Source organism: Armigeres subalbatus, chromosome 2 (genome assembly GCF_024139115.2).
Source record: "Armigeres subalbatus isolate Guangzhou_Male chromosome 2, GZ_Asu_2, whole genome shotgun sequence".
Taxonomy (NCBI): domain Eukaryota; kingdom Metazoa; phylum Arthropoda; class Insecta; order Diptera; family Culicidae; genus Armigeres; species Armigeres subalbatus.
Window position 1 is genome coordinate 131,352,877 of NC_085140.1, and position 24,973 is coordinate 131,377,849.

At 40.7% G+C, this 24,973-nt stretch overlaps 1 protein-coding gene across 5 annotated transcripts in view; it reads right to left on the reverse strand.

Annotated features, from left to right (window-relative positions):
- The window catches only part of LOC134210852 (calcium-transporting ATPase sarcoplasmic/endoplasmic reticulum type), a 78,342-nt gene that overhangs the window by 45,909 nt on the left and 7,460 nt on the right, over positions 1-24,973 (reverse strand). For 2 of the 5 annotated variants that reach the window (XM_062687207.1, XM_062687210.1), the window contains exon 2: positions 5,787-5,930. In XM_062687207.1, coding sequence (XP_062543191.1) covers positions 5,787-5,904 — 118 coding nt within the window. In that variant the 5' untranslated portion in view covers positions 5,905-5,930. Of the gene's footprint in view, positions 1-5,786; positions 5,931-7,753; positions 8,592-16,510; positions 16,697-24,973 lie in introns of those variants that run through there. The other 3 variants (XR_009978878.1, XM_062687206.1, XM_062687209.1) reach the window with 3 other exon arrangements.

The window sequence follows — 24,973 nt, forward strand, 5'->3', positions numbered from 1 at the left end:
GAAGAAATTCGTAAAGAAACTATTGTTTGAAGTGTGCAGGCAAAAAGCTAATAATTTCTAAAAAAAAAGCTTCTGAACTATTTTTTAAATTCAAATTCATTCAAATCCTTGATCCATCGTAGAAAACAATTGTCCTAAAACTGTGCCAAGATTTCAATTATTCCTTCTTCGGCCTTGTCAACGAGACCTAAATTCATTCTACATACCACTCCAAGAGCCAAGTCGCATTGAAGAAGCTTCCGCCAAAACGGAGTGCAACGAACGAATTCAATTGGATTGCACTTGGCATGGAATGCGCTCCCCGCCCCCCATCGGGATCTAACACTTTGTAGCATACTTAGGAACGGTGGCAAATGCACTTCCCCGTTTGGTGTGCGTACATGGCTTCAGCCGTGATTGTCTTGTAACAGCAGTTTGCCAAAGCAGAAGCCCTTTGAATATCACTTGACATTGTCCTCTGGCACAGGAGGCACACGAGTAACGTCGTCGTCGTCGTCGACTTCCAAACCGCCCACCCCAGCTATTGTTCAAGGGTGAAAGAAACATTCCAACTATACACGGTGCTCAACGTCTTCGGTAGCGTCCTTAAAATACGTTTCAAAAAAGTGACGACTAGTTTCATACTGAAACTTGACATGAAAAGACTTAAAAAAATAGCCAATTTTCACGAGACGTTTCCATTGGATGCACCCTTTGGTTGCCCTCAATAATGCTAAAAACGTTGAAGTGATAAAGCAAAGCAGAACTGAGATGGCACTCTTGTGCTGCATCAAGTTCCTACGTCCTTCATGTTCATCATCAACGCGATGACAGAGACAATGGTATTCATAGCTGCTCTAAAATGACTGAAACAATAAAACCCAACCTGAATCCGGATGAATCAGGCTGAGGCTCATCTAATCTCACAACCTACGCTCAACTTTATTTACAGTGTGGCAGTGGCACACATCGAGCATCTGCCAAAAGCATTAGCCGGCTGGGTTAACTCTACGAAACATATCTCACTCAAGTCGAAGAAGTTAATCCTCCTGTGTTAGAGTTCAAGCAGTACATCTTTTCTGTATTTATTATTTTTGTAGGAAACAGCTTTTCTCCGCTGTCCGAATTCGGAATCCAGATCCACCAGACAATATGGATCACTGCAGCAGCATCGAAACGGCAGTAAGTAATATTTTCATCGAACTGACCTTCCCAAGCTACACAAAATATCTGCGAGCACCAATTCCGGAGCCAGAGACTTCATAAAGGAAATTTTATTGTATTCCTAAAATAAAAATTATTGCTCCCGTTTGGCTTATCCAGCGGCTCCCATTTCGCTGCTCGCTCGAGCTAGCTCGGATCGAAGAGGTATTAAGATGTCTGTTTATAATTACATGGCTCTTGAGAATAAATTCGCTGATCGGAGGTGGATCGCACACGCAAGCCAATCTCGGCCAGGCGCTGTAAATACGAAGGGGGAGGGGGAGCATAGAAGCGAGAAGCTGCAATATTTACAACGGTGCCGAAAGCATGAGAAATGTTAGGAACATTAATCCGGCATTCGCATGATTTGTTACATACGATCGAAGCGTTTCCCTTCCCTCCGTGAGTGACGTCATGGAGAAAACCAAGTGCGGCGCAATATCGCGTCTACAGAGTTACGGAAAGCACGTGTGCAGCATCTCCCCGGGATGGACGGGATCAATCATGCAAGTGTTTTCACATTGCAACGGGCGTTACAGGAACAGGCCACACCGCAACCGTAAGACAAATGAGTTTAAAATAAACCCATCTGCTTGGTACGTACGCACGTACACCGGGAGGGGGGAAGACCCTTTGATCTTCGCTCGAACACGTCATCCTCCCCACAACACTTGTGAGGAGCTGTGGTCTGTTTTTGCGATCATGATGGGCATCACTCTGGGATGGTGATTCGCGCGGATCGATCGTTGGGTTTCGAACGCGAAATGCGAAATCTTTTGATCTGTGTGTAGATAATAACTTGTTGGTAGACTAACTGCGCACCGGCTGTCAGAGAAAAGGGAGGCTCATTCCCTTGTTGAAAACAGCTGAATTATTGCAATTTCGTGCCCGGTTGCGATCCCTTGGATCTTCTGGTTCGGAAGGCCTTGACGCCAATCATAAATTATATGTGGTTGGTGGTGTAACAAATGGACACACAAACGCACGGTTGGTAGTATTTCGGTTTTATAAAAACCAGATAAAAATATGCGTTTTTGACTGAGTCGCTAACAATATTCTTTGAAAACATACTTGAGTCAGCTGCATGATTGAACTTATTTTTGAGTGGATGATTTCACTTACAAATTCGTGGAGGATGATGAAATTTGATTCATTAATCACGCTCTGAATATATGATTGAAGGTCTGCGTTTTTCAATACAAGTACGATTAAAAAACGTCTAGTCGATTGGATTCAATGATATCACCATTTCAAAAGTGAAAGACCGTAAAATACGTAAATAAAAGCTGAACTGACGGCGTTTTTTTTACCAAGCTGATAAAGGTGAAACTCGCAATTCCACATGAGGTTTCAGGAAGCGTCCTTGAAGTTACATTATTTTGCTCGAAACCACCTCCAAATCTAGAACGACGTCATACCGACCCGACCGCATGGTCGCCCGATCGCGGGATGTTAACAGACTGTTTACCCGCGTTCTTGTATTGATGAACGACTACTACGAAGTAACACATCCGTATCTCGCGTGGTCTGGCTTTATATTGCCAATTCAGTTCCTATTCAATTACGTTATCAGCCCTCCGTGCGCTTCGTCGTCGCATTTGCTACAGGGAGTACCTCGTGGTATTTACTCAATTGATAAGCTTCGCCCGATAGTACATACGGTTGGTCGCCGATGGGTAACACGGTTTTCCACCAAACCGATACCGATGAAGAAGACGACCGAACAACAGCGGTCGTATATACGAGTAGGTTTTTGTGTTTCTAATTGATTGAATGAATTAGCTTCATCTTGTCAAGCAGTAATTAGTAATATGGAAGTTTGTCCACTGGAGCGGAATCTACCACGCGGTATCGAGCAATAAAATGATAGGAGAAGCCACAGCGGCAAACAGCTGATCCGTGACTGACACGAGACTGGTCGACCGTCCGTCGTCTGACTGATAGCTGCCGGCTCTGTGTTTGCTTTCTGTTGAGCTAGCGGAGGGAGCAGTTGCGTGCAGGTTAGGCTCGGTAAATAAGGGATTTACCGTCACTTGACACAGGTGAGAGACGTGCTATCTCCGCGTTAAACATCCTGTTCGTACTCTATCTGCCCTGATTGATGGCTGGAACGAATGAAGCTTTACGGCAAATAAATTTGAATGGAACCGGATGAGAAAAAGGATGCTGAAAATATGATAAAATTTTGTTGAACGATGAAATACTTTATTGAAGAATAGAAACGGAAGAAACTATATCTTCTTTAAATACAATCCATTTGTCTGTAAGAAATGCCTATGGGAGACACTGAACAGAAGCATCTAAAAAGGTAATAAACGTAAATTATGTGAAAGCCTAAAGCATTTCATACAGAAAAAGAATGTTATACCGACATTATTTTTTAAAATAAATAACAAGCTGACAAATAATATTTTATCCACCACTTGAATATATCAGGAAAAAAAATCATGGATTGTGTTTCCTCTGCTCGAGAGTTGGCGTGTCAAACAACGACAAATGAGCATTTTACGTGACTTTACTCAGCAAACTCTATCCGAATTCAGGGACGGTTAGCCATACACTTCACATGATTCCAGAAGAACCGATTCAAGCCTTCATAAATTTAATTTTATTAGTAGGAGGCTAAAAATATAGAAAACTTCAATCACGGTGGAAACGGCTTGTACACGTTTCACTGCTAATCGGTGGAAATTTTCACTTCGCGATTCTACAAGCCGCCAACCAACGGGCTACCCAACGAGAAGAAAGTTATTAATTAAGTTATGACAAGCTCGTGGGAGACGGCGACCGGCGATAGCATAGCAGTTGGTGGTGGATGGGTCTTTTTAAAATTTTCCCACTCCCACACTACTGGTCTACCACAGCTTTCACACTTCTATCTATCCACAATCCACAGAGCAGTGTGGAGCTGGCGGTGTGATAGCTAAATACTAACGATGCTCAGGGCTCACAGGGGACAACAAGATCGTCTGGTAGAGTGTAGTCAGTAGTGGCAGCAGGAAGGAAGAAATATGAATATTGAATGCACAGAATAAATAGCTTGTCCTGTGCTCTGGTAGACGGGCACACGGAATGGTTGCGTGTTCGTTGTTTGTTTTCAGAACAGAACCTTGCCGATAGTTTGATCAACTAGAATAAATTTTAACAAAGCTTACAGCACAGAATAAATTCGTTAAATCTCGATAGAATACCAAATGTTGTAATAAGAAAAATCATTATGGACTCAGACAACTACATTTTATGAATTCGAACAAAAGGAATTCGCTCAATGTTCTAAATAGCAAAAGTGTACTGTAAGTGTAAAAATTAAGCACTTCCTAATTCCAACGACATTGTTTGTTTATACAAAACTTCACGCTAAGGGGACGAACATTATTTTCGACCGTCGCAAATACTGAATCGTATCCAATAAATCACGGTCTATGCGGAGTATATTCACGCACTTTCCCGAATTGATGGATGGCAGCAACAGCGATCCGTAGTTCCATTAGGGCCCGACCAACACAGTAATTTAATATATCGGTCGCTTGCAAACGCGCATAAAGCTTCAATTTCCATGCCCTTAATAAGTTAGCTTGAATCAATGTTAGATACTATTCTATCGATTTGATTCTGCTTTGTACTGGAGTCAGAACTGCGACAGACAAAGCCGTTAGAACTGTAACAAGTTATCGTCGATCGCGATCCTAATCAGAATATGAATCCACGCGACCTATCCGCGCGCGCACTCACGTGTGTAAGGTGGGAAATGCAAAAGGGTTTGGGTTGGTGCGCACCGCTATTCAATGTCTCAAACTTGGGTGGGTGAAGGAGCGATTGCGCCCGCGATCGTGATCAACGAACACCAGTCAGGTTACAAGCAAACAAATGCCCAGTCTAGACCAGAAGGATCGCGCAACAGTGTGAGGGATTGGGTGGATGTTGCCTTGTATTGATAGAGAAAAAGCAAAAGAGAAACACGACGTCGAATGGCGGTGTAGGTAGGTAAGAACTCGGTTGGAAATCTGACACAGTGACTACTGCGGAGCGAAACCAACGAATGACGTAAATCGGCATGGGAAGTGCGTTGCGTATTCAAGCTGCGCTGCACAGTAAAAATAGAAGCCACATTGGCATTGTTGAAACTGAGCAATCACAAGAATATAGCAAACTTGACAGAATATTGATATCGAGTTTACCAGTTTTTTACCGAGTTTTTTTCTCTACAACAGACTTGGAAATCGTCGTGAGGTGCATCGTACAAGCGGGACCTGGAGAAGTGAGTTAAGAACTCAAAATTTAAGGTGTGAAATTCTTTTACGTTATGAAAAATCTGTGCATGGAGCTAAGGCGTACCTTAATTTTACTTTCAACACATGACTAAATATATGACGCTATCTAAGAAGTTTTTTACTGTACCCACCCTAATAGCCGTTCCCCAGGTATATCACGGTTTCGATTTTTAACACGTAGGTGGTTTGGTACATCGGTGCGCAACGGAATGAATCATTTACTAACTCATCGCAACACACGAACCGGCGATCGCTCGTTTCGATAGGAGGCAAAATTTCCCTAAATAATGATAATTTGTTCACGAAAATAAAAGAAAACCATCTTTCACTCACCATTAGGTCCATACTTCTTCTGGTATTCCTTGATTTGGTCGAGAGAAAGACCCCGTTCTGGATCCACTCGGAAGTGGCTGACCACTTCTTCGACGGACTTGCTATGGCCGTCCTCCATGGTGAATTAGCTAGTAACCGGCAGTTCTGTAAGGAAGGATTGGGAAATCGGCGATTAAAAATCTATCGTACTGTTGTTGAACAATGCATTCAGAGATAGGAAATCAGAGCCATGATAGGAGATAAATTGAAGAACGTGATTCAACAGTTTCGCTGTCTGTAACACTGGTGGTGGTGGTGGTGGCGTGGCTCAAGGCGAATCTGCGACATTGATAATGTGCTGATTGCGTTGCCGGCCGAAGTGACACGTTCGCTTTGCTTTCCCCCATCTGGGAGGAAAAGGTGCACACACATCATTAGCGAGTCATTACACAAGTCGGTGAAACACGAGTCGTTTCTTTCGTAGCGCGGGAGCGGATATTTGTTGCACAAACAAAAATCACAGTTCGATAAATTTATGCAGCAATTCTGGGATGTAAATCAGATCACGGTGCTTGTGGGGGATGCGGATCGGGTGATGCAGTAAGGAATTGTCAATTGTAATTCAAATGAGGGTGTGCAGAATTGTATGCATTTAGTTTAGCTAAACAATTGTCTATCCTAAAATAACTCATTCAGCATTTAGTTGAGCAGTTAAGTTGTTTAAATAAGAATTTTACTCGAAATATGGATAATTTGTAATTTTATTCATTCAGTTTTACGTGATTTTGTAGGTACAGACCTTATTTTCAGGGCAAGGAAATTTACATAAAAAATGTTATACAAAATGGAAAACTAAATAATTGGAATTACATAGATTTGTAATATATTTTATAAAAAGCTATTCAATTACAAACTGTCGTCATTTTCTCAATAACATTTGGGTTTTATGTTGGTCCATTATGGAATAATTGTAATTGTAATTCGGGACCGCTTTGCGATTTGGGCGTAACTTATTTTGTAAACAAACATTGGAAGGCGAATTCCTGCTAAAACAAGCATTTTATGAGGAAACCACGGTATGGATCCGACAGATTAAGCTTTCCTCTACCAGATAAGGGAATTAGTTTAGGATGAAAACGCTTGCATTCTTCGGAATTCATGAAGCAATGTTTGTTTACAAAATAAGTTCTTTTTAACGATAACCAGTTAGTATATAATTTATATTGAATCAATAATGATTATATAAAAAAGCGTGTTGGGATTGGGACCTTCTGGTCATTCAATTGTGCGACTTGGAAAAGAATCTGGGGATTGGGAATATCCTGTCGGTAATATTTTAAGGATAAACAGCTGTTTGTTTACAATGGTAGCCTTGAGCCAAGTAATAACATTATCCTTGAGCATCTGCACAGGGCTGTTTCTACCCAACGTGTCCAACAGACGATTAATGACAACGCACCAGGCCAAAGCGCATTGACTGCAGCACAAAGTTTGATCGTTGCCCAATGCCGGCATTTCAAGACACAGCTGCACAAGTGAGCTTTACCTGGCCGGCGGCCGATCACCTTGCCCACAAAATAGCTGCTACCAATGTAAGCACCACAATTCACAATATATTTTCTCAGTGTTGGTGTCCGAAGAAAAACTACACGCAAGCAGCCAGCGAACCAATAAAGTGAATGGTGAGCAGGCAAATAATATAAAGGAAAAAGGCAAACGACCGAACGGAGTGACGACGACCATAACCTTAAAAACTGTCGGCAAAGCACTTCACCGGAGTAATTGCACCAAATTTGCCTAAATAATTATCAGTCATCGTCGCCAAATCGGTATCTCGAAGCCATTCTCCCATCCTGGAGAGTACACGAAGCGATAAGCTATGGAAGCCTTCTTCGCGACACCTCCCTCTGGACTTGCCACCACACACGGTGCGACGCAAACGAATGTTCCACCTCCCCGTTCTATCGTACGATTCCGTAAACACTTACGTGGTGATTTGTGTATTGCGATCAGCGAGCAAAACGAGAACCAGTTCCACACCGACTAGCTCGCACACTGCGTTCTGCTCACAGCGCGCTGCGCTTCCGTTCTACGGAATTGACACAGAAAACTACGATAACTTTTTATATCAAAGATGGCTTAAAATCTTAAATGCCTAGAACTACTAGATTATGACGGGAATTCTTGGTTCTCTACTGTTGCAATCCTTCCAATAAACTCTCGCACTGTATCCAAAAGTAGGCTACTTCTCACTCACGCACTGCGAGAAACTCGCCGTTCAATTTTCCTTCAATTTTTTTTTGCGAATCACTCCACGCACTCTCGCTGTGTCTTGCTTGCTTCTGCCCCCCAATACTGGAAGCACTGACAGCAGCCACGGCACACACTAAAAACACGACGATGACAACCCCGGGTTTGTACTGCTGCTTACTACGGTGGTGATGGTGCGAAATTCTATCATAAAGTTTTACTGAAAAACGTCAATCCGATCACCGAACTACAAAACGCGAACGTCATCTTTCAGAACGCTTGCTGCTCCATTTTGAACCACGGTGATAAAATTTCCCGACAGGATTTCGGTGGAGGCAGTTTGTAGTAGGCCAAAACGCGACAACCTGGTTCTCGCGGATCTACGAATCTGGTCTTCTGAGGGGAGCAATTGGAAGCAGCAGGCGCGCGATGGCACCGGGAACGAAACGAGTGTGCAACGACGGCAGCGGCGGTGGCGGCTTGCTGTGACCGATTTTGTGTACCCAAGTGAGAGGAAGAGCGCAGCACGAGGCACTGAAATTGCTTGGCGGCGATGTAGGTCTGAAGCAAAACTGAACTGAACCTGCTGGCGATCCGCGAAATGAACTACAGTGTGGAAATCCGATGCAACCAACACGTATAGAACGACGACCCACAACCACTACACTACCGAGCGAGTCCGCGACGCAACGGAACGAACAGAGAGCAGGCTACCGTTGATTCTGGACAGTGTGTGTTGGTCAGTAACTCGTCGGTTGGTGGCACAAAGCAAGCGATTTCAGGAACTGAACTGAACAGCGAACTGACTGGCGACTAGCAGCGGGAGAGAAAAGGCCACGACAGAAGTGCCTGCTTGCACGCACACACGCACGCGTCTTGATGCAACAACGGGACGAAGGCGACCATCGCAAAAGAGAATGATGGAAACGGTGCTCTAATCAAGCGTTTTAAATTCATAAAAAAGGCAAACTTCAACTTCTGAATAGATAAATAAATGTGAAAAAAATAAATAAAGTTTATTTAAATTAAATTGAAGTTAATTTCAAACTGTTGTAATTCGACAGAAACTAGCCAAAGTTAGTTCATATAGTTAAATAACTCAAGTTATTTTGGAACGGTAATCCATACTTCTTTTTCAATGGCTCTTCATTCCAACTGGAACTTGACCTGCTTTCCAACTTGTTCTATTAGCACAGAGCCGAGAATGTTTCCCACCCGAAAACATCCTAGGCCGGACCAACACACTTTAATTATTTATTTTACCGACCTCAGCAAACATTTCGCCGAGATTCCAACAGCCGAGATTTCGGTTCTTTTTTTACCGAAATTAGGTAATTCTTTTACCGAAATTCGGTAATTCTTTTACCGAAATTCGGTAATTCTTTTGCCGAAATTTCGTTATAATTTTACCGAAATTCGGCAAAGTTGAACTTTTTTCCGAGATCAAGAATAGAACGCGCCATCTCCGGATTGGCAATCCTACGCCTATGCTCGCTTGGCTAATTGGAGCCCCCACTTTCATCCCAGATAAGTCAACATAATCCAACTCTGAAGCGTGTCGATCGATGGCCAGAATCGCTTCCGGAAGAAGAAGAAAAAAATTTACTCTGGAATGGGTCTATATTTTTTCGGAGCCACTACTGAACCTATTTGGGTCAATAAAATTTAGCTTTGCAGTGGGTTGATCGACGTTCGGATTCACTATTGAACCAAGTATGATCAAGAAAAATCCAATCTAAAGGAACTATAGGACTAGGACATAGATGTGTCAATAAATTACAAACAAAATTTTATCGAATTTTTCTAGGGCAAAACTGAGTCAGCAAAAACTTTCCAAATTTAGATTGCACTTACGAATACCAAACCTGCCAAAAAAAGTGCGTTGGAACCATTGTTCTGGTATACTGTGTTTTTTCAACGTTAACGTTTCAGAATGTTGTCACCCTTCAGCAGCAGCATCACGACAACTTTCAGCTCCAGTGTCTTTTTGCTTCTCAAATTTTTCATCATTGATTTCGAAGTCCCACAAATGTCCCGCGAAAAATGCCTCTACCTCTCGAGATTTGTTTCAGCTAAATTTTCCAGTTGATTTTTTTCTTCTAATTTTACCGTTCTAATGTACACTTTTTTGAAATTTTGAAAAAATTGTAACAAATTAAACCTGAAAGAAGAAAATTTATTTTGGACACTTATTCATCTACTCGAGTAGCCATTTTTATATATTTAGTATGTAGGAAAATCTCCTATTTCTTCGCCTTACATTACTTTTTCCAATCATTTTTTTTTTCGCTCTCTTCATCAAAATTTTCATCAATAAATAAAAATTTTTGTAGGTGGTCGATCGGCCACCGATGGCGCTTCCATCAATTTTGCTAGTGTTTGACGTTTGCTCACTACCGCCATCTGGTTGCCGATTGTCCAATCAGAGTGTATTTAGCATTGGGCGATAATGTTTCCGTGACGATGATTTGGATTGCTTTTTGTTCTAAGTGAGACGTCTGTTTCTCTGTGCTGACTTCCTCGCAGCATTAAGTGATTTGTGTCAGATCCCTAGCCAAATCAGAAAAAAAAAAACAGTTCTGAAATGGATCGAACGGTGGTTTGGGGGCAGTTTTGGATATAGTTGTTTCAGTGAAATTCAAATGTCCGTCGATTGGAATTGCCTTCGAAAACAAGAAGTTAATTTTTTATTTATCAAAGAAATATTTTATGACTTCGATTATGAAACTTATTTCATATCCGGACTCTCCATCAAAAGAGATCCAAATTATTTTATCTACAGAGATGATCATCTTGACAGCATCTGAGGTGGGGTCGCTTTTTTCATTAATAGACGTAACAAATCTGAATTATATTCTTCTTTCGAATCCAAAGTTTCTGAAACTTTAGGAATTTCAGTTGAAACAACTTTTGGACAATTTATTCTCTTTTATTGTTGCCTACTTGCCTTTCCAGTGCAATGGAATAATGCTCAAAGCAATTCCAACGGTTCAATTTATTTGAAGTTTGTTCTGCGGAATTCATGGAATAATGCTCAAAGCAATTCCAACGGTTCAATTAATTTGTTCTGCGGAGAGGGGAAGGTGGTCGATTGCGGGCAATGGTTGGTTGTTGCCACCAGAACAGAAAACAGATATTGTCATTTTGACATATGTCATACGTGTGCTATCTAAGCACGATCTTGTTATGCTCATTTCTGAAGCACTTTTTGTTTCATTTTACAGAGCCAAACATTTTATTATTAAATGAAAACCCACTCCAAAGTTTTTTTTGTGTCATTTGCCAAGTGTTATAAATCAAAGTAAAATGATCGGATAGGTAAGTGTATTAAGTATTTACAAAGCAAATTTGCTCTATTTTGTGATTCAACATTGAATGCCACGGTCGGTCGAGCGGTCGCAGTTAAACTAGAATTTTTACTTTTATAAAAGGCTAATAATTTTGGTTGTCAGCACCCAGGTGGAAACGGTGAAATATCAATGCAAATCATCAGTTTATTGCCTGATTTCAAGCTATAAAGGTGCCCTCAGGCGTTGCAAGCAAATCACTCGCAACGAGCATTTTGCTAGCAGAAAGTGACAGCTGTCAAAAATTTGCCTGTCTGACTACACTGAAAGTGATTGCATGCAAACAAATGACAACTCTTGAGCAAATGCTCGCTTGCAATGTGTGACTGCTAAGCGTTAAAAGTTTTCAACTCGCAGAAACGAAATTGCGCTTGCTAATGCAGCACTAGCAAATTTCTCAATCGCAAAAGTGAAAACGTTTTTAGGTGGCAGTGTTGCACTGCAAAAATAGGAATGAAATTAGATTTTGTGGCTGAAAAACAAGTTTTTCGCTTTTGTTTATATTTGCATGAGAGTAAATCTGACATTTGCTTAAAGTGAAAAACTACTACGTGTGACTGCAATTGCGAGTGCTCTCAGAAATCATTCGCTAGCACGAGTGATTAGCTTGCAACGTCTTACGGAGCCTTAAGAAAAATTGTAAGCAAAAACAACATTTTTTAAAATCTTGATAAAATGTGTATAATGTACTTAAATGCAATAAATTTCGTTACTATTACCAAAATAAATCTTGATATTTTCAGCCATAACACCCTCAATTCATATTTTTCAATTTTGAGTGAGTTTTTGGGGGTCCCGATTACCGACCACCTTTTTCAGAATGACATAAAATCAACGCTTAACCTCGCGCTTAACAATTGTTAATAATTTTTTTTCAATACATGGAGTAAATCAAAACTCTTCACCAGTTATTAGCTTATTCCTATAGGCTTCCATTGGAATAGAAATATCACCATATTGTGCAAATATAGGAAAGTTATGACTAAAAACAAAAGGGTGCCGACAATCGACCACCTTCTCTTACTATTGGACTAAATGGATCACTGATGATGTTTTCAGTAGAATGCGAAATTCGTTTTTATTCCTACAATCTAATATTTTCATACTGAATAGTAATTGAAATAATATTTGAAGATCTAAAATTTTAGGAACTTTTTTCAAATGGGCGTCATTGTATTTAACCGTTTTGAGCTTATTCTCTCTCTAGCTACCATATTTCTATCAACTGACTTTACTACCAGCTAGATTGAAATTTATTCTTTCTGTTGGACACATTTGAGCAAACTAGTTTGAATGAAAGGCATATTCGGAGTTCAAAAAAATTAAGTCAAGATCGTAATTATTACGTTCATTTGACATCGAGTTTGAAACTAGTTACTGCCATAATTCTAGTATTATTGTTATTACAATTATTATTTTGTTTCGCTTCTAAAATATTATGACTACCTATTTTTTTTAAATTAACATCATGAAGTGATGCTCCGCAATTTGCAATTTACATTTTTGTAACGGTATTCGTATGGGCTCTCTCCCAACAGACCTTCGTCGTGACCATGATCGCGAGAGCGAAGCCTTGTGCAGCCTCATAAACACGCACCACCACATTCGAACACTGAACGCATTGTCCTATTTGGGCAAAAGTGAGCCGAGCTGTGAGCGAGCAGCCACCACAATCCGGATGCAAGCGACAGAGAAGGGAAGGGAGCTATTCATCAGCTGCCCAGCTGTGAATGCACCTTGTTGTCGCGATGACAAGGTGGATTTGCGGTTGTGTTAGTGTCGTCCAGGTGATTGTTGCAGTCCGCGCGGGTGGGAAGCGCGGAGTAACGGTACAGTTTGTCATTTGCAGGGCTGTGCCATGCATTTTATATTTCTCGGTTACTTATTCAAAAGGACGTATGTGATTTTGTAAACAAAAATTCAAACGTCGATTTGTCCAATCTGATAGCACGCCCACGCAAACCAACACCACTAACAGGTAGTCGAAGGCTTCCCCTACCTGTCTGTGGTGATGGTTTGCGTGGGAGTGCTATTAGATTGGAAAAATCGTCGTTTTAATATTTGTTTACGAAATCACATACGTCCTTTTGAATTAGTACCTGATTTTGACGTTCGAAGCTTCGAAGTCGTCATCTCCCGGAATTAAAAGGAAACATATTTTGTTTCGATTTAACCGTTGGTTGATTGAAATTTTGTTGTGTTTCAATAGTTTTCCTGTAGATGATTTATCAAATTATAAATGAAGCTTTAAAAATATCAAAATCATGACATCTGGGTTGTAAATGTTTAGTTTATAATCAGATATCTTGAATATAAAACTAATAAAAACATGCAAGTGTTATAAATTTCATAGCCTAAGGAAAGCACTAACCTAGGCACTAACTAAAATGAGGTTGATGGATAAACATTATACTCAATCCAGTTGAAACCCGAAATTGGGTGCTAGCGAAGTTGGATTTTTCTCACAATCCGAACGTTAAACCAAACTTCGGAAGTGGTGCGCTGAATAGCTTTTCGCGATATGAAAACAGCGCACCACTTCCGAAGTTAGGTTTAACGTACGGATTGTGAGAAAAATCCAACTTCGCTATCCCCCAATTCCGGTTTTCAACTGGATTGAGAATATTGCACAGTAATCAAACTCAAATGCTGTTCAATGTTGACATCGCATTCGTCGTTTGACGCAAATGTGGCTTTATTTTGGTACGACTCAAGAGCAAAGGTGGACGATGCTATATTGAGACATTGATTGTTTAGCGAATGCTTTTCCGTACGTTACAGAAATAGTCCTCTCAACCGAATCACGAGTTCATTGTATACTATTTGTTTTTTTTTACGAAGTATTCAATACTATTACTATTGCTACTTTGTTTGGAATAAATTCAGTGTTTTGCAAAATCATTTTCAAATCATAACCCCAACTGGATTTCATTTGATATCATTTCACAAGCATGCACCTTGAGGTCAGCGATAACTTCTCATATTTAGGATTAATTCGATATTCATCCCAAAATTTCTATTATAAAATAAAATTAATCAATAACAACTGAATGTAAACAACTATTCAACTTCTCTGAAAAACTCTAAAATAATAAATAATAATGATAAATCTCGTAATCTCAATTGGCTATTAGTGTTACGAAGCAAAGTAAGTTCAAAAAGTAACGGAATGTTTTAAATCAAGTCACGATAGTGCTTATATTTTGTCAATTGGATTCAGTACTGATAGTGTAAGAACTTGATAAAAGAGTTCTGATTGCAAAAGATTTTATTTTGAATTTTTATATCATAGACGCAATTATTCAAATATTGTCTGTTTATCAGTTACAGAAAACAGACATCCAACTCAAAATTGAAAAGTGTATAAATAATTTCGTTCTCTTGTATTCTTCTGAAATAGCATCATTTTAATGACGCCATCATCGTTAAATAGTGAAATACTGATTAATGCGACATGTTGCCTGGCATCACAGCGGTTTCCAATTAGTTTAGTTAAAAGCTTCTTGAAGGAAATTTGTGCTAACTTAAATACCAGTGATCTGTGTAGCGACATGATCCTCTAAAAATATATTAAAATTCGTAAGAACCGCGTGCATCGCCTTTTGTACGATCGACCAACTGCTCTTGGCTTATAACTCAAGTGTAAACGATCGCCTTTAGATCTGCTTTGAATTCTTGTAAAGCTCTAGATGTACATGTAATAAAAACATTTTATAGAAAATTGTAAAAGCCATTATCGGTATTTTTGTATATTGATTTTAAAATCAATTCGTTCTGTTGTGCCACCCCGAAATGCATTAGAATACAAACAAGTGCAGTATTGTCCAAATAAAAGCGAATAGTCGTGAAAATGCGTGTTTGGTTTATGCCAAAGGTTATTTGTTTATTAGTCTTGAATTGTAAATTGACAGCATTTCCATTCGTCTTCTTCTCCTTTTCTACAAATGCGCGGTTTTAAGTTTTTCATCCGTACTCAATGGCAACGCCAACATTATTAAATATAGATCATTCATCTTTTCGTTCTCGCTCTCCACGTCGAACTGGATCTATTCCCGTTGAGATAGGAAACGTTTGATTTTTTTCCCCGAGCGGCTATTTAGAATAAATCAATACAGTTATTGGGAAAGAAAATTTCCTGCGTCTTGTTATGAGGTTTTTATTTCCTACGATTTACGATTGGTAGTTGGTGCTACATATATGTAAACACGTCAAAGTGCGCAATTAAGAGCCAACGATGCCATTGCAAATGGAAACTATTTAATCCAGCATTTAATTACTAACGGACCGTCCGAGTGAATTGTTGAGCTGATGGAAAACTGTGCCCGAGTCGTTTTTCTGAAATATACTTTGACTGACAGCGCTGCTCGGAGTAAATGCATCTTATTTCAGGGGGTTTCTTGGAAACTTTGATGAGAATATTCGATCGCATGGGAAGTATAATACTCAAGCAAACACGTATCGACCTATGATTGGTGTATAAAAATGGAACGATCACCTGGTCGGTTCTATTTCTAGACCCTCGCGCGGAGGATGGTTTGGTATATATTTTTGTAACTTTTTTAGGTTGTCTTCTGTTTGAGAAAATATTTTTGCATGTGTTTGCTGCTTTTTTGCGCTCGTTGTGGACCGTTGTAATATCCAAAAAAAAATCACAGTGAGCATCACATCAATGTTGTCTTATCGCAATTATCAGATAGATTGGGAACGGTTGAGTCAAAGAAGTAATGTTCGAATTGGAACCAGAAGAAAGCGTTCGAATTGCGATCTTCATCAAGCCTTGTATAGCTAAGATTTATTTAGAGCACTTCTTCTATTTTCTGGGTGACCAACAGTTTCCCCGGAGATCACTTGAGTGGTTGAGAGCTATTTATAAAGTTATGATTTTTATTCCGTGTGATTTACTGTCAAACCGATGTGAACACAACCGAACCTTAATATCAAATTAGTTTCACCGCCAAGGCTTCTTGTTCTCCAATTAGCTAACAGTTCAAGAATTATCAACCTCACACAACATTGATCGCTTCGATTCACTTGAAAAATCACCAAGTAGTTCAATATCACAGATTATCGCAAATCAATGCTATCACAATTACTTAAAATCAGTAAAGAGCTAAAGCGTCACTTCTGGTAAAACTCCATCAAACTTACACCGTTCCGAAGGCACTATCCGTGTCGCACTGGTTGACTTGACCAAATGAAACGGAAATCCACTACAAAATAGTGCGATTATATAACAGTCCTTAGACCCAGCCAGTAGCGAGCGAGCCAGGCTAAGGTTACTGATGACGGCAAGCAGCGCACTAGCGAAGATATCGTGAACGACTAAGCGTTCACCTTCGGTCGCAAGGATCGCCGTGAAAATTGCCACTTGCGCAGTTGGCGGTTTTCCCGATTGGTGAAAAAATCCGGCGTGCGCAGCTCTCGGACGACATACGATCATGATCCATCGAGAGAGGAATTTTCGCGAGAATGAGTTTCCACCACCATTGGACGATGGAAAGGAGTGTTACATTTTGTCAGAGGGCCCTGGCTAGACAACAATCCCGGATGGTTTTTCCAATTGTAACCCCCGGGGAAAAATTTGGTCACTCACTCGTCTCGCCTAGTGCTCAATGTCAACGTTAGGATCGTATGGAGAGCGCGCGCCGTGTTTTGCCGGGATTGGACGGTGAGTCCAACGCCGGTTGAAACCGTGGGAGTGAGTTCCAACAGTCTCGCAAAGCCGTTTTTAATGATCTCGTGGTAATTATTTTTACTCAGTCCCAGGGTCGCGCTGGTAATATAAGATTAAACGTATACACATTATTTTTAAAATAAATAATTTTCCTCACATTCGGGAGTGACGACGGAAAGGGAATTGGTACTTTTTCACTCTCATTCTCGCAAGGTCCTCGCCGCGGTCAAAAGGGAACGGTGAACAGTGGTTGATGCAAAATGTTTAAAAATAGCAACGAAAAAGCTGTTCCCGCCATATTTTGTACCGCGAGGCTGCTTCTGGTACGGTGAGAAAACTTGTACTGGCGGCGGCAATCATCATTAGTGTCGAAAGAGATTGAGACTACATGTCAAATGCATCAAAGAGGGTGAAAATGAAAAACTTTCACAAAAGTTGTTTTTTTTTCTTGGCAAACATCGGTTGTACGGCAAATACTTGTCTTGAGCAATTTCGCTTTCCAATCTGGTATTTTTACACGAAACACATGCCAGTCAGCAAGTCTAACCTTGCGTACATCATGCCGCCTACATCTATTGTTGTTTGAAGCATTTTGGCTTAGGCTTTGACAACATGAGACCGCTTCCTATTTACATTGTTGGAAGCTGGAAAGGTCGGTCATTCGTTGACCGCTTCGTCGAAACGAGCCAAACATTTTGCAAGTAAAATTAGTTATTGATTGGAATTTAAATTAATTGGATCGGATCGTTAGTACGTTTACGATTATTGACAAACGTGTGTTAGTCGATGATATTTGCAAAAAATGCGGTGCCTCTAGTGAGCACTGTTAGGATTTTATTTTTGAGTTTTAAAGAACTGAAATCGCAAAAATGGCAAGGCGGAAAATGTATGTACGTGATCAAATGAAGTGCAAAGATTTTTTTTAAATATTAAAAAAACACAGAAATATACATTTGTTGATTTATATTCATTTTTGTTTATCTAGAATTTTGTTATTCTATGATATTAGTGTTCGTAAATACATAACATAGTTTTTGATAGAGAGGTGAAGAAAAGTACAGCTGTTTGGCGAGTTCGTTCCTACATTATTCTAAAATATTTCTACATTTGTTATTGAACGCGCTATCACATGTAAATCGAGTTTGTAGATGATGTTCGTTAGCTGATTTTCGGCAACAAAACTTTGACAGAGGGCTTGGTAAAATATTTATTGCTAAGAGCTCAACTTTGCGGAACTCGGTAAAAGTTTAAAAGACAAAAATAAATTATTTTAATGGGAAGCGGTAAGTATTTTTTTTATTTAGCTGACATTTTCGACAGTAAAAAAAATACTGTAATCGGCATTAGGAAAACTCCGAATGTTGTTGTTTTTTCAACAAGCGGAACAAACAATATTGTTTCCACCACTATTAAGTTACCACACAGCTCAAAAGAACGTTTGGGAGACTGCTTTCTAGTGAAAACCATCTTTGCGTGTTTTGGTTTCCAATTGATTAAATACAAACTTTGGCATTTGCACTGAACTTGACTGGCCATATGAGAGCTACCAACACACAACCAATGTCATCACTGTCCGTTGCACTTCTTCCAAAAATTCACACCCTCCAAGAAGGCACATAGCACCTACATTTGTAGCACTATTGCACTGATTGCACGCACTCCATTTCAGTTTTCCCACTTCAGCGACCTTCCGAGAAAATCTGGTCCCGTGCCAAATGGACCATGGTTCGGAGCATTTTTCCAGAAAATTTAACCCGCTTTTTTGGTGCGAGGAACTACCGCACCACTACTACCATCAACAAGTTGTTGTTTTGTTACCCCCTCCCTATCGAAGCATTGCATTGGCAGTCAAGTCACTTTTCACTGCATTCATCCTTGATCGATTTTCTCGGATGAGTGGGCATTATTTTATCCCTCGCTGGCTGCACAATCCACTCGCCATAGCTCATAGCAGCACGTGTCCGAGTGTTGAAAGATGCATTTTGGCAAATTCGGTTGCGATGCCAATGGATGAAGCAAAATAAAGATCCGCCGCCCCTCGCTTTTTTTCCCCATGGCAATTTGCCTATAAATAAAAACGACCAACCAAATAATTATACACTGCGCTATTCGTTCTACGACTGTACGATCCAATAGTGCATTATTTGGCAACGGATCCATTTAAATGTCAGAATATTTGAACTACCAGTGGGAGGAATTTTGTTTGGGGTTGAAAAGTAATGGCCGACTTTTGCCCCTGCTTACTCTACCGTTCGATGAAGTTCCCGAACCCGCCCAGTTCCAACTACGATTTGTCAATTGGCAGCACCTCAGACCACGCGTCTCCATGACACACGTTGGCTACGCTCAATTTCGCGCTGCGAATGTCCAAACAAGTGGCAAAAAGTGAATGCACCGTGCAGGGCACTTGTCCGCAGTTTAAATCCGTCCTTAATTCTGCACGGTTTTTCGATCGGACAAAAGCATCAAATCCAGAGATCGCCCAACGGCGACGGCCGACGTTCGCCAAGTAAAATCGAACGATATTTTAATGAGCGAAGTAAAATTTATAATTAGCGTCGAAGATTTATTTATTGCATTTCCAACCCAGCCAATGTCGTCGTCGTCGTCGACGACGAAGGAATCGAGAAGTGAGCTGAAAAATTCGCCGGGTAGTGCCCGCTCGAACTAATGAATTCCATGTGGAAATGTGCGCTAAATACACTTTTCAGTTTTAGGATCCATTATTTTGGGATCCGGAAACTGCGAGCGGGTCGGTGAATGATTGGGAGAATAGAAGAGCCGTTCAGGGAAATAAAAAGTGAATTATCGTTAAAACGTTCAAATTGAGTTATTCGATGTTATTGGTCGAGCGGGGAGTAGTGGGTCGAATGCAACATCGGGAAGGTACTTCTTACGTGGACGAATCAAAAAGAATATCGTCACACAGTTTAACAGCGAATCGATGAGATTTCGAATTACCGGCCGGTTAAATCAAATCGACTTACGTCCCCGACTGTTTCACTTTCCTGATCCGCATACAGTACTTGGAATTCACGCATTCGATTTACCCCCCATTTCTCATCGGTCGAATGTAATGTGGGAAAACAGCATGCGTGGTGAGCCGTAAACTGAAGAGCTGCTGATCCTTCACATCGGATAGCACTTCCTAATGGACCACACCGAAACCAATCCGATCGGAACCGGTGATGGTGGTCGATGTTCGAAAAACCGGCACGCGTAGTATGACGCACTACCAGCAGTGCGTCTACACGGACGCGAATCTACTTCAGTTTATCTCCGTGGGGAGTGAGTGTTTTATCTTGCTCTATGCCGGATAAACACGAAAGAGGAACCACACCATAGTTCTGCACGGTTGTGTGTTTACTTAGTGGCAGATTTGTGCGGTTTGTTGCTGCGGGTGCAACAGATGCGTTTCTCATCGCTATTTCAAATCACGTTTCTTGTGCTGGGTTTGGTCTCGACGCAGTAAAAATTGAACGATGCCTTCGGCTGCATGTGTTTGACCCAGTTCAGGTGCGGGCGTGAATCGATGGTATTTGTTTTTATCGAATATAAATAAATCTTTGCTCGTCTTCGAATGACGTTTTCTTGGTAGACATAAACATGGCAGTATGTTAGGGTCAATCTATCGATTTGGGGAAAACAAAATGTTTCTTCGTTATAGGAACAGATTCATGGGTTTGATTAACACAAATAAGTAAATTTATGTTCAATAACATTGCTCAGGGTTGATTTACGCCGGAGACGGTGAATAGTCTAACAGGCCAATATTAATTCTTTTCGAAAATTTACGCAATAAATAATCCGGTTGTAACATGAGAGACATCCCATTTATTGGATTTACGATCTATAAGCGTAGCAATACGGCGCGGCATTCAAATTTTGATGCAAATCCATCAACTCGAAAACAGCGTTGAATCCCAGAATCCCTTAGCCTGAATCCCAGGGCACTGTAGGTACCAGGGAACGTTACTGAGGACATTTTGGCTTCGTGGCCAGATTTTCAAGACATCTGTTACCCTGGCTAACGTCATGAATTCTAGCGGATCATGGAGATTGTCCGACAGAATTGGAGAACCAATGGGAAGCTACCAGCACTTCGCAGTTACGGAAAGTCAAAGGATCTTAGGCATGCCTAGTATTTAATACCAGAAAGTCATCCCCCGTCTCCGCACCGGCCAAACCCGATTTTCACATAGTTTTGGCGGTGGACCATTCTGCACCGTTTGTGAAATTTGCGGGATACAGAGTTCAGTTGAGCAACGAGCAATCGAGATGCTTTGGCTGAGCTGTAAGCCTATCAGTCTTCGTCTGTTTCATCAGAGGTGGATACCAGCTTGGGCCTCCCTTGCATTCCAACCCGGTCCTCTACTTTTCAACCATAATCCGAACAAGGTCAGCTAGGGAGGATTATTCCCCAACTTTGCTAATATCGTTTCCTCATTTTAACACCAATTGACCAACTCCTGTATAACAGGAATACGAAAACAGTCGCTTTCATAATATGCCACGCGTTCTGCGATCGTTCATCATCCAGAAGAGAACTGCTGTTTCTAAGTAGATCTGTTGTTTGACAGCGATCGAGTATTGGTGTCGCCTAACTGAATTTTGATCAGTTTATTGCGAAATTTCTCCCCCGCCCCCTTTTTAGACGATTTTATGGATCGATGTTATGCTCAAGTTTGGGTTTTTCTGTCGGGAAGCATTGATTTCTCCCCGGAGAGCAAAACTTTTCAATTAGAGGATTACTTGATTTCCGTGCATTCGTTGATAATCCAGCCAATCCCCGACAATTCCCTATCGGAGCATAGATTTTTTTCTGTAAATATGGAAAAATAATCGATGTAAACGAAAATTAAAAAAAAAAACTAAAAATTTCGCTGGATTTTTTTGACGTAGGACTACAACACCTGTGTTTTCTATATCGGGGTATGCTTTCAGATTGCGAAAATCGAAAAGCGTCACTAAAATTTGATAGACGTTGAACGATAATATCTCTGCCGTTTCTCGATGGATTTTCAATTTTCTTGGACCATTCGATCAAGGAAGAGTCAACGGTTCATATCCAATGTATTAAAATACTGATTTGCAATTGGGTTTTAGGGGTATTGAGTTTATTAAATATGTTGAATCTATTATAAAAATTGAGCCCAAGTCCAAAATTTCATGAGTTTTGGTGCACCCAATTATTTACTCTTGAAAATTGGCAATCAATCCCATACGTGCATTGCAAACACAGACATCAAATTCATACAGTTTACAAGTTTGGTTGCAATCGTTCGTTTGATCAAGATTTCATAGCAAGCTAAAGCACCATCGCAACGATTCCGTCGATAGTGACCCAGCGGTAAACTATCTGTATCGGTGTAGTGGTTCCTGCATGAAATTCAGTTCTTCGTTTGACTGCTGTTATTAAATTGAAAGGCGCATATTGGAAAAAAAATCGGACTTTTTCAGTTCCAGCATTTACACAAAAGAGAGTTGACTTGCCAGTAATTTTCATTAAAGTACGAAACCACTACTGCAGAAAGTTTATACGCCACGAGGGAGATCTGATTTTCGTTTGTCCTATGTTGGGAAAGGCACATGATTGAAAATAAATTGGACCTTTTCAGGACCAGCATTTTACTTAAAGAAGATTTTATGAGGAAGAAGTTTTCTTCAAAGAATAAAACAGAATCACACAGTTCGGTATCTGTGTCTGAAGGATGATTTTTGTTGGCTAATGATTACTCTTTTAGTAACAAAATTTGAAGTCCTTAAAAGTACGAATCATGATTATTGATCGAAAAAGCTCTACTTCGTATCAGCAGTGACGGATTTACAGCCGAAGCAGCTTTCTAAGCCATATTTTCCCTTCAAATTCTTAGTTGTCTTCTGCTTGATGGCAGCGCTCGCAAACTTCTTTGCTGCTGCAGAGAATGCGTTCTGTGCCACTTTCTTCGCTTCGTCTCGCCTGCGCAGCTTGTTAGTATGACTACCGTCCGCTATTGCCACCACTAGCTCAACGATGGGCCCCGCAGACCTTCCCATGCTAAATCATCGGTTTCAAATGGCTTCATTACGGGTACTTCATCTTTGTTTTCATTAGGTTCTGCAGCGTCTGTATCTAACCTCAAACTGATGACAGATTAGTAGTACTTCGCGTTGGACTCGGGGGCAGCCAACCAATCACGAACTCGAACTTTGTCGGAGTCAGTGGAAAGTACTACTGAACTGTCAAAAAGTTCATTTGACGAGGACCGAATTCATTCGTGACGTCATGCTGCAGAACCTAATTGCCACTGGTAGCTGCGTTGGTAACTGAGGCATGAACTCCAGTGATTCATTGCTGCATTTGCTCTCCGTGGAATCTCGAGCAAAATGACGCATGAGCACGAGAAAGCAACTTCCTGATATTCAATAAAGTAAAAGCATTCCTGACATACGTGACGTAATCCAGTTTTTCGCGAGCGATAATGGCCGCCAGCTTGCCTGCGGGTTAGTCTCTGATTTGACGTTTCTGGAGGTCAACTGTACCCACCTTTCAAGCATTTTGATCAATGTGATATATAAGAAGGCTTGAATTCACTGAATCAGCACCTTCTTATATGCCACATTGGACAGATTGCTCGGAGCGGTGGGTACAGTTGACCTCCACAAACGTCAAATCAGAGATTGACCCGCAGGCAAGCTGGCGGCCATTACCGCTCGCGGAAAACTGGATAGGGCATTTGCTACCCAAGCAGCACACAATGTGGCATAGAGGTTGTTGTTACAACTGAATTCAGATACATTTGAGTTGCAGGAATCAAATCGTACCGAATTGTGCTGCTAGCAGGGTTGTGCTGAATAATTTTCATACGATAATGATTGGAATTATCAATTGATAACTTCTCAGGTGAGAAAAGTAGGCGGGTTGTCGTTGACGATAACTTTTCAAATATAGACTAACGCAAAATAAACTCCCACCAGAAATTATGACATTTGAGCGGGTCGCATAATGAACGCAAAATGAACTTTTGTTCGAGAGGACGACCCGCTCAAACGTCAAAATCCATCTGGTGAGTGAATTCGATGAACCGCTGCACAAGTCTTTTGGAATCAATTGATCATATCCAGTTTTCCGCGAGCGGTAATGGCCGCCAGCTTGCCTGCGGGTTAGTCTTTGATTTGACGTTTCTGGAGGTCAACCGCACCCACCATTCGAGCATTTTGATCAATGTGGTATATAAGAAGGCTTAAATTCACTGAATCAGCACCTTCTTATACGCAACATTGGTCAGAATGCTCGGAGCGGTGGGTGCAGTTGACCTCCAGACACGTCAAATCAGAGACTGAAACGCAAGCAAGCTGGCGGCCATTATCGCTCGCGGAAAACTGGATACAAAAAATTATCATCTTAATGTAAACCTTACCAAAACCAATTTAACGTCAACAACGTTCACTATATCACATATCGGGACTGATTTGCGATTTGGGCGTAACTTATTTTGTAAACAAACATTGCTTCATGAATTCCGGAGAATGCAAGCGTTTTCATCCTAAACTAATCCCCTTATCTGGTAGAGAAAAGCTTAATCTGTCGGATCCATACCGTGGTTTCCTCATGAAATGCTTGTTTTAGCAGGAATTCGCCTTCCAATGTTTGTTTACAAAATAAGTTACGCCCAAATCGCAAAGCGGTCCCGATAAATGATGTTTGGCATTGTGCTTCGATGTTATGTGTAGAAAAAAAATCAGAAAGTAACGGCAAATGCTTTTAATCGAGATGCAATTATCGAACGCTTCTCACTCGCTAACGAGCTTTTATCAATTGATTATTTGGATATGTTATCGCGTGAGAGTTTTTGTCATCCTCGATTATTTGAAAATTTGATTTTTCCCATCCCTGGCTGCTAGGTTAAGTGATGAACTGTAGCAGAAAAGAAAAATGATTCTAATAAAGATTAAAA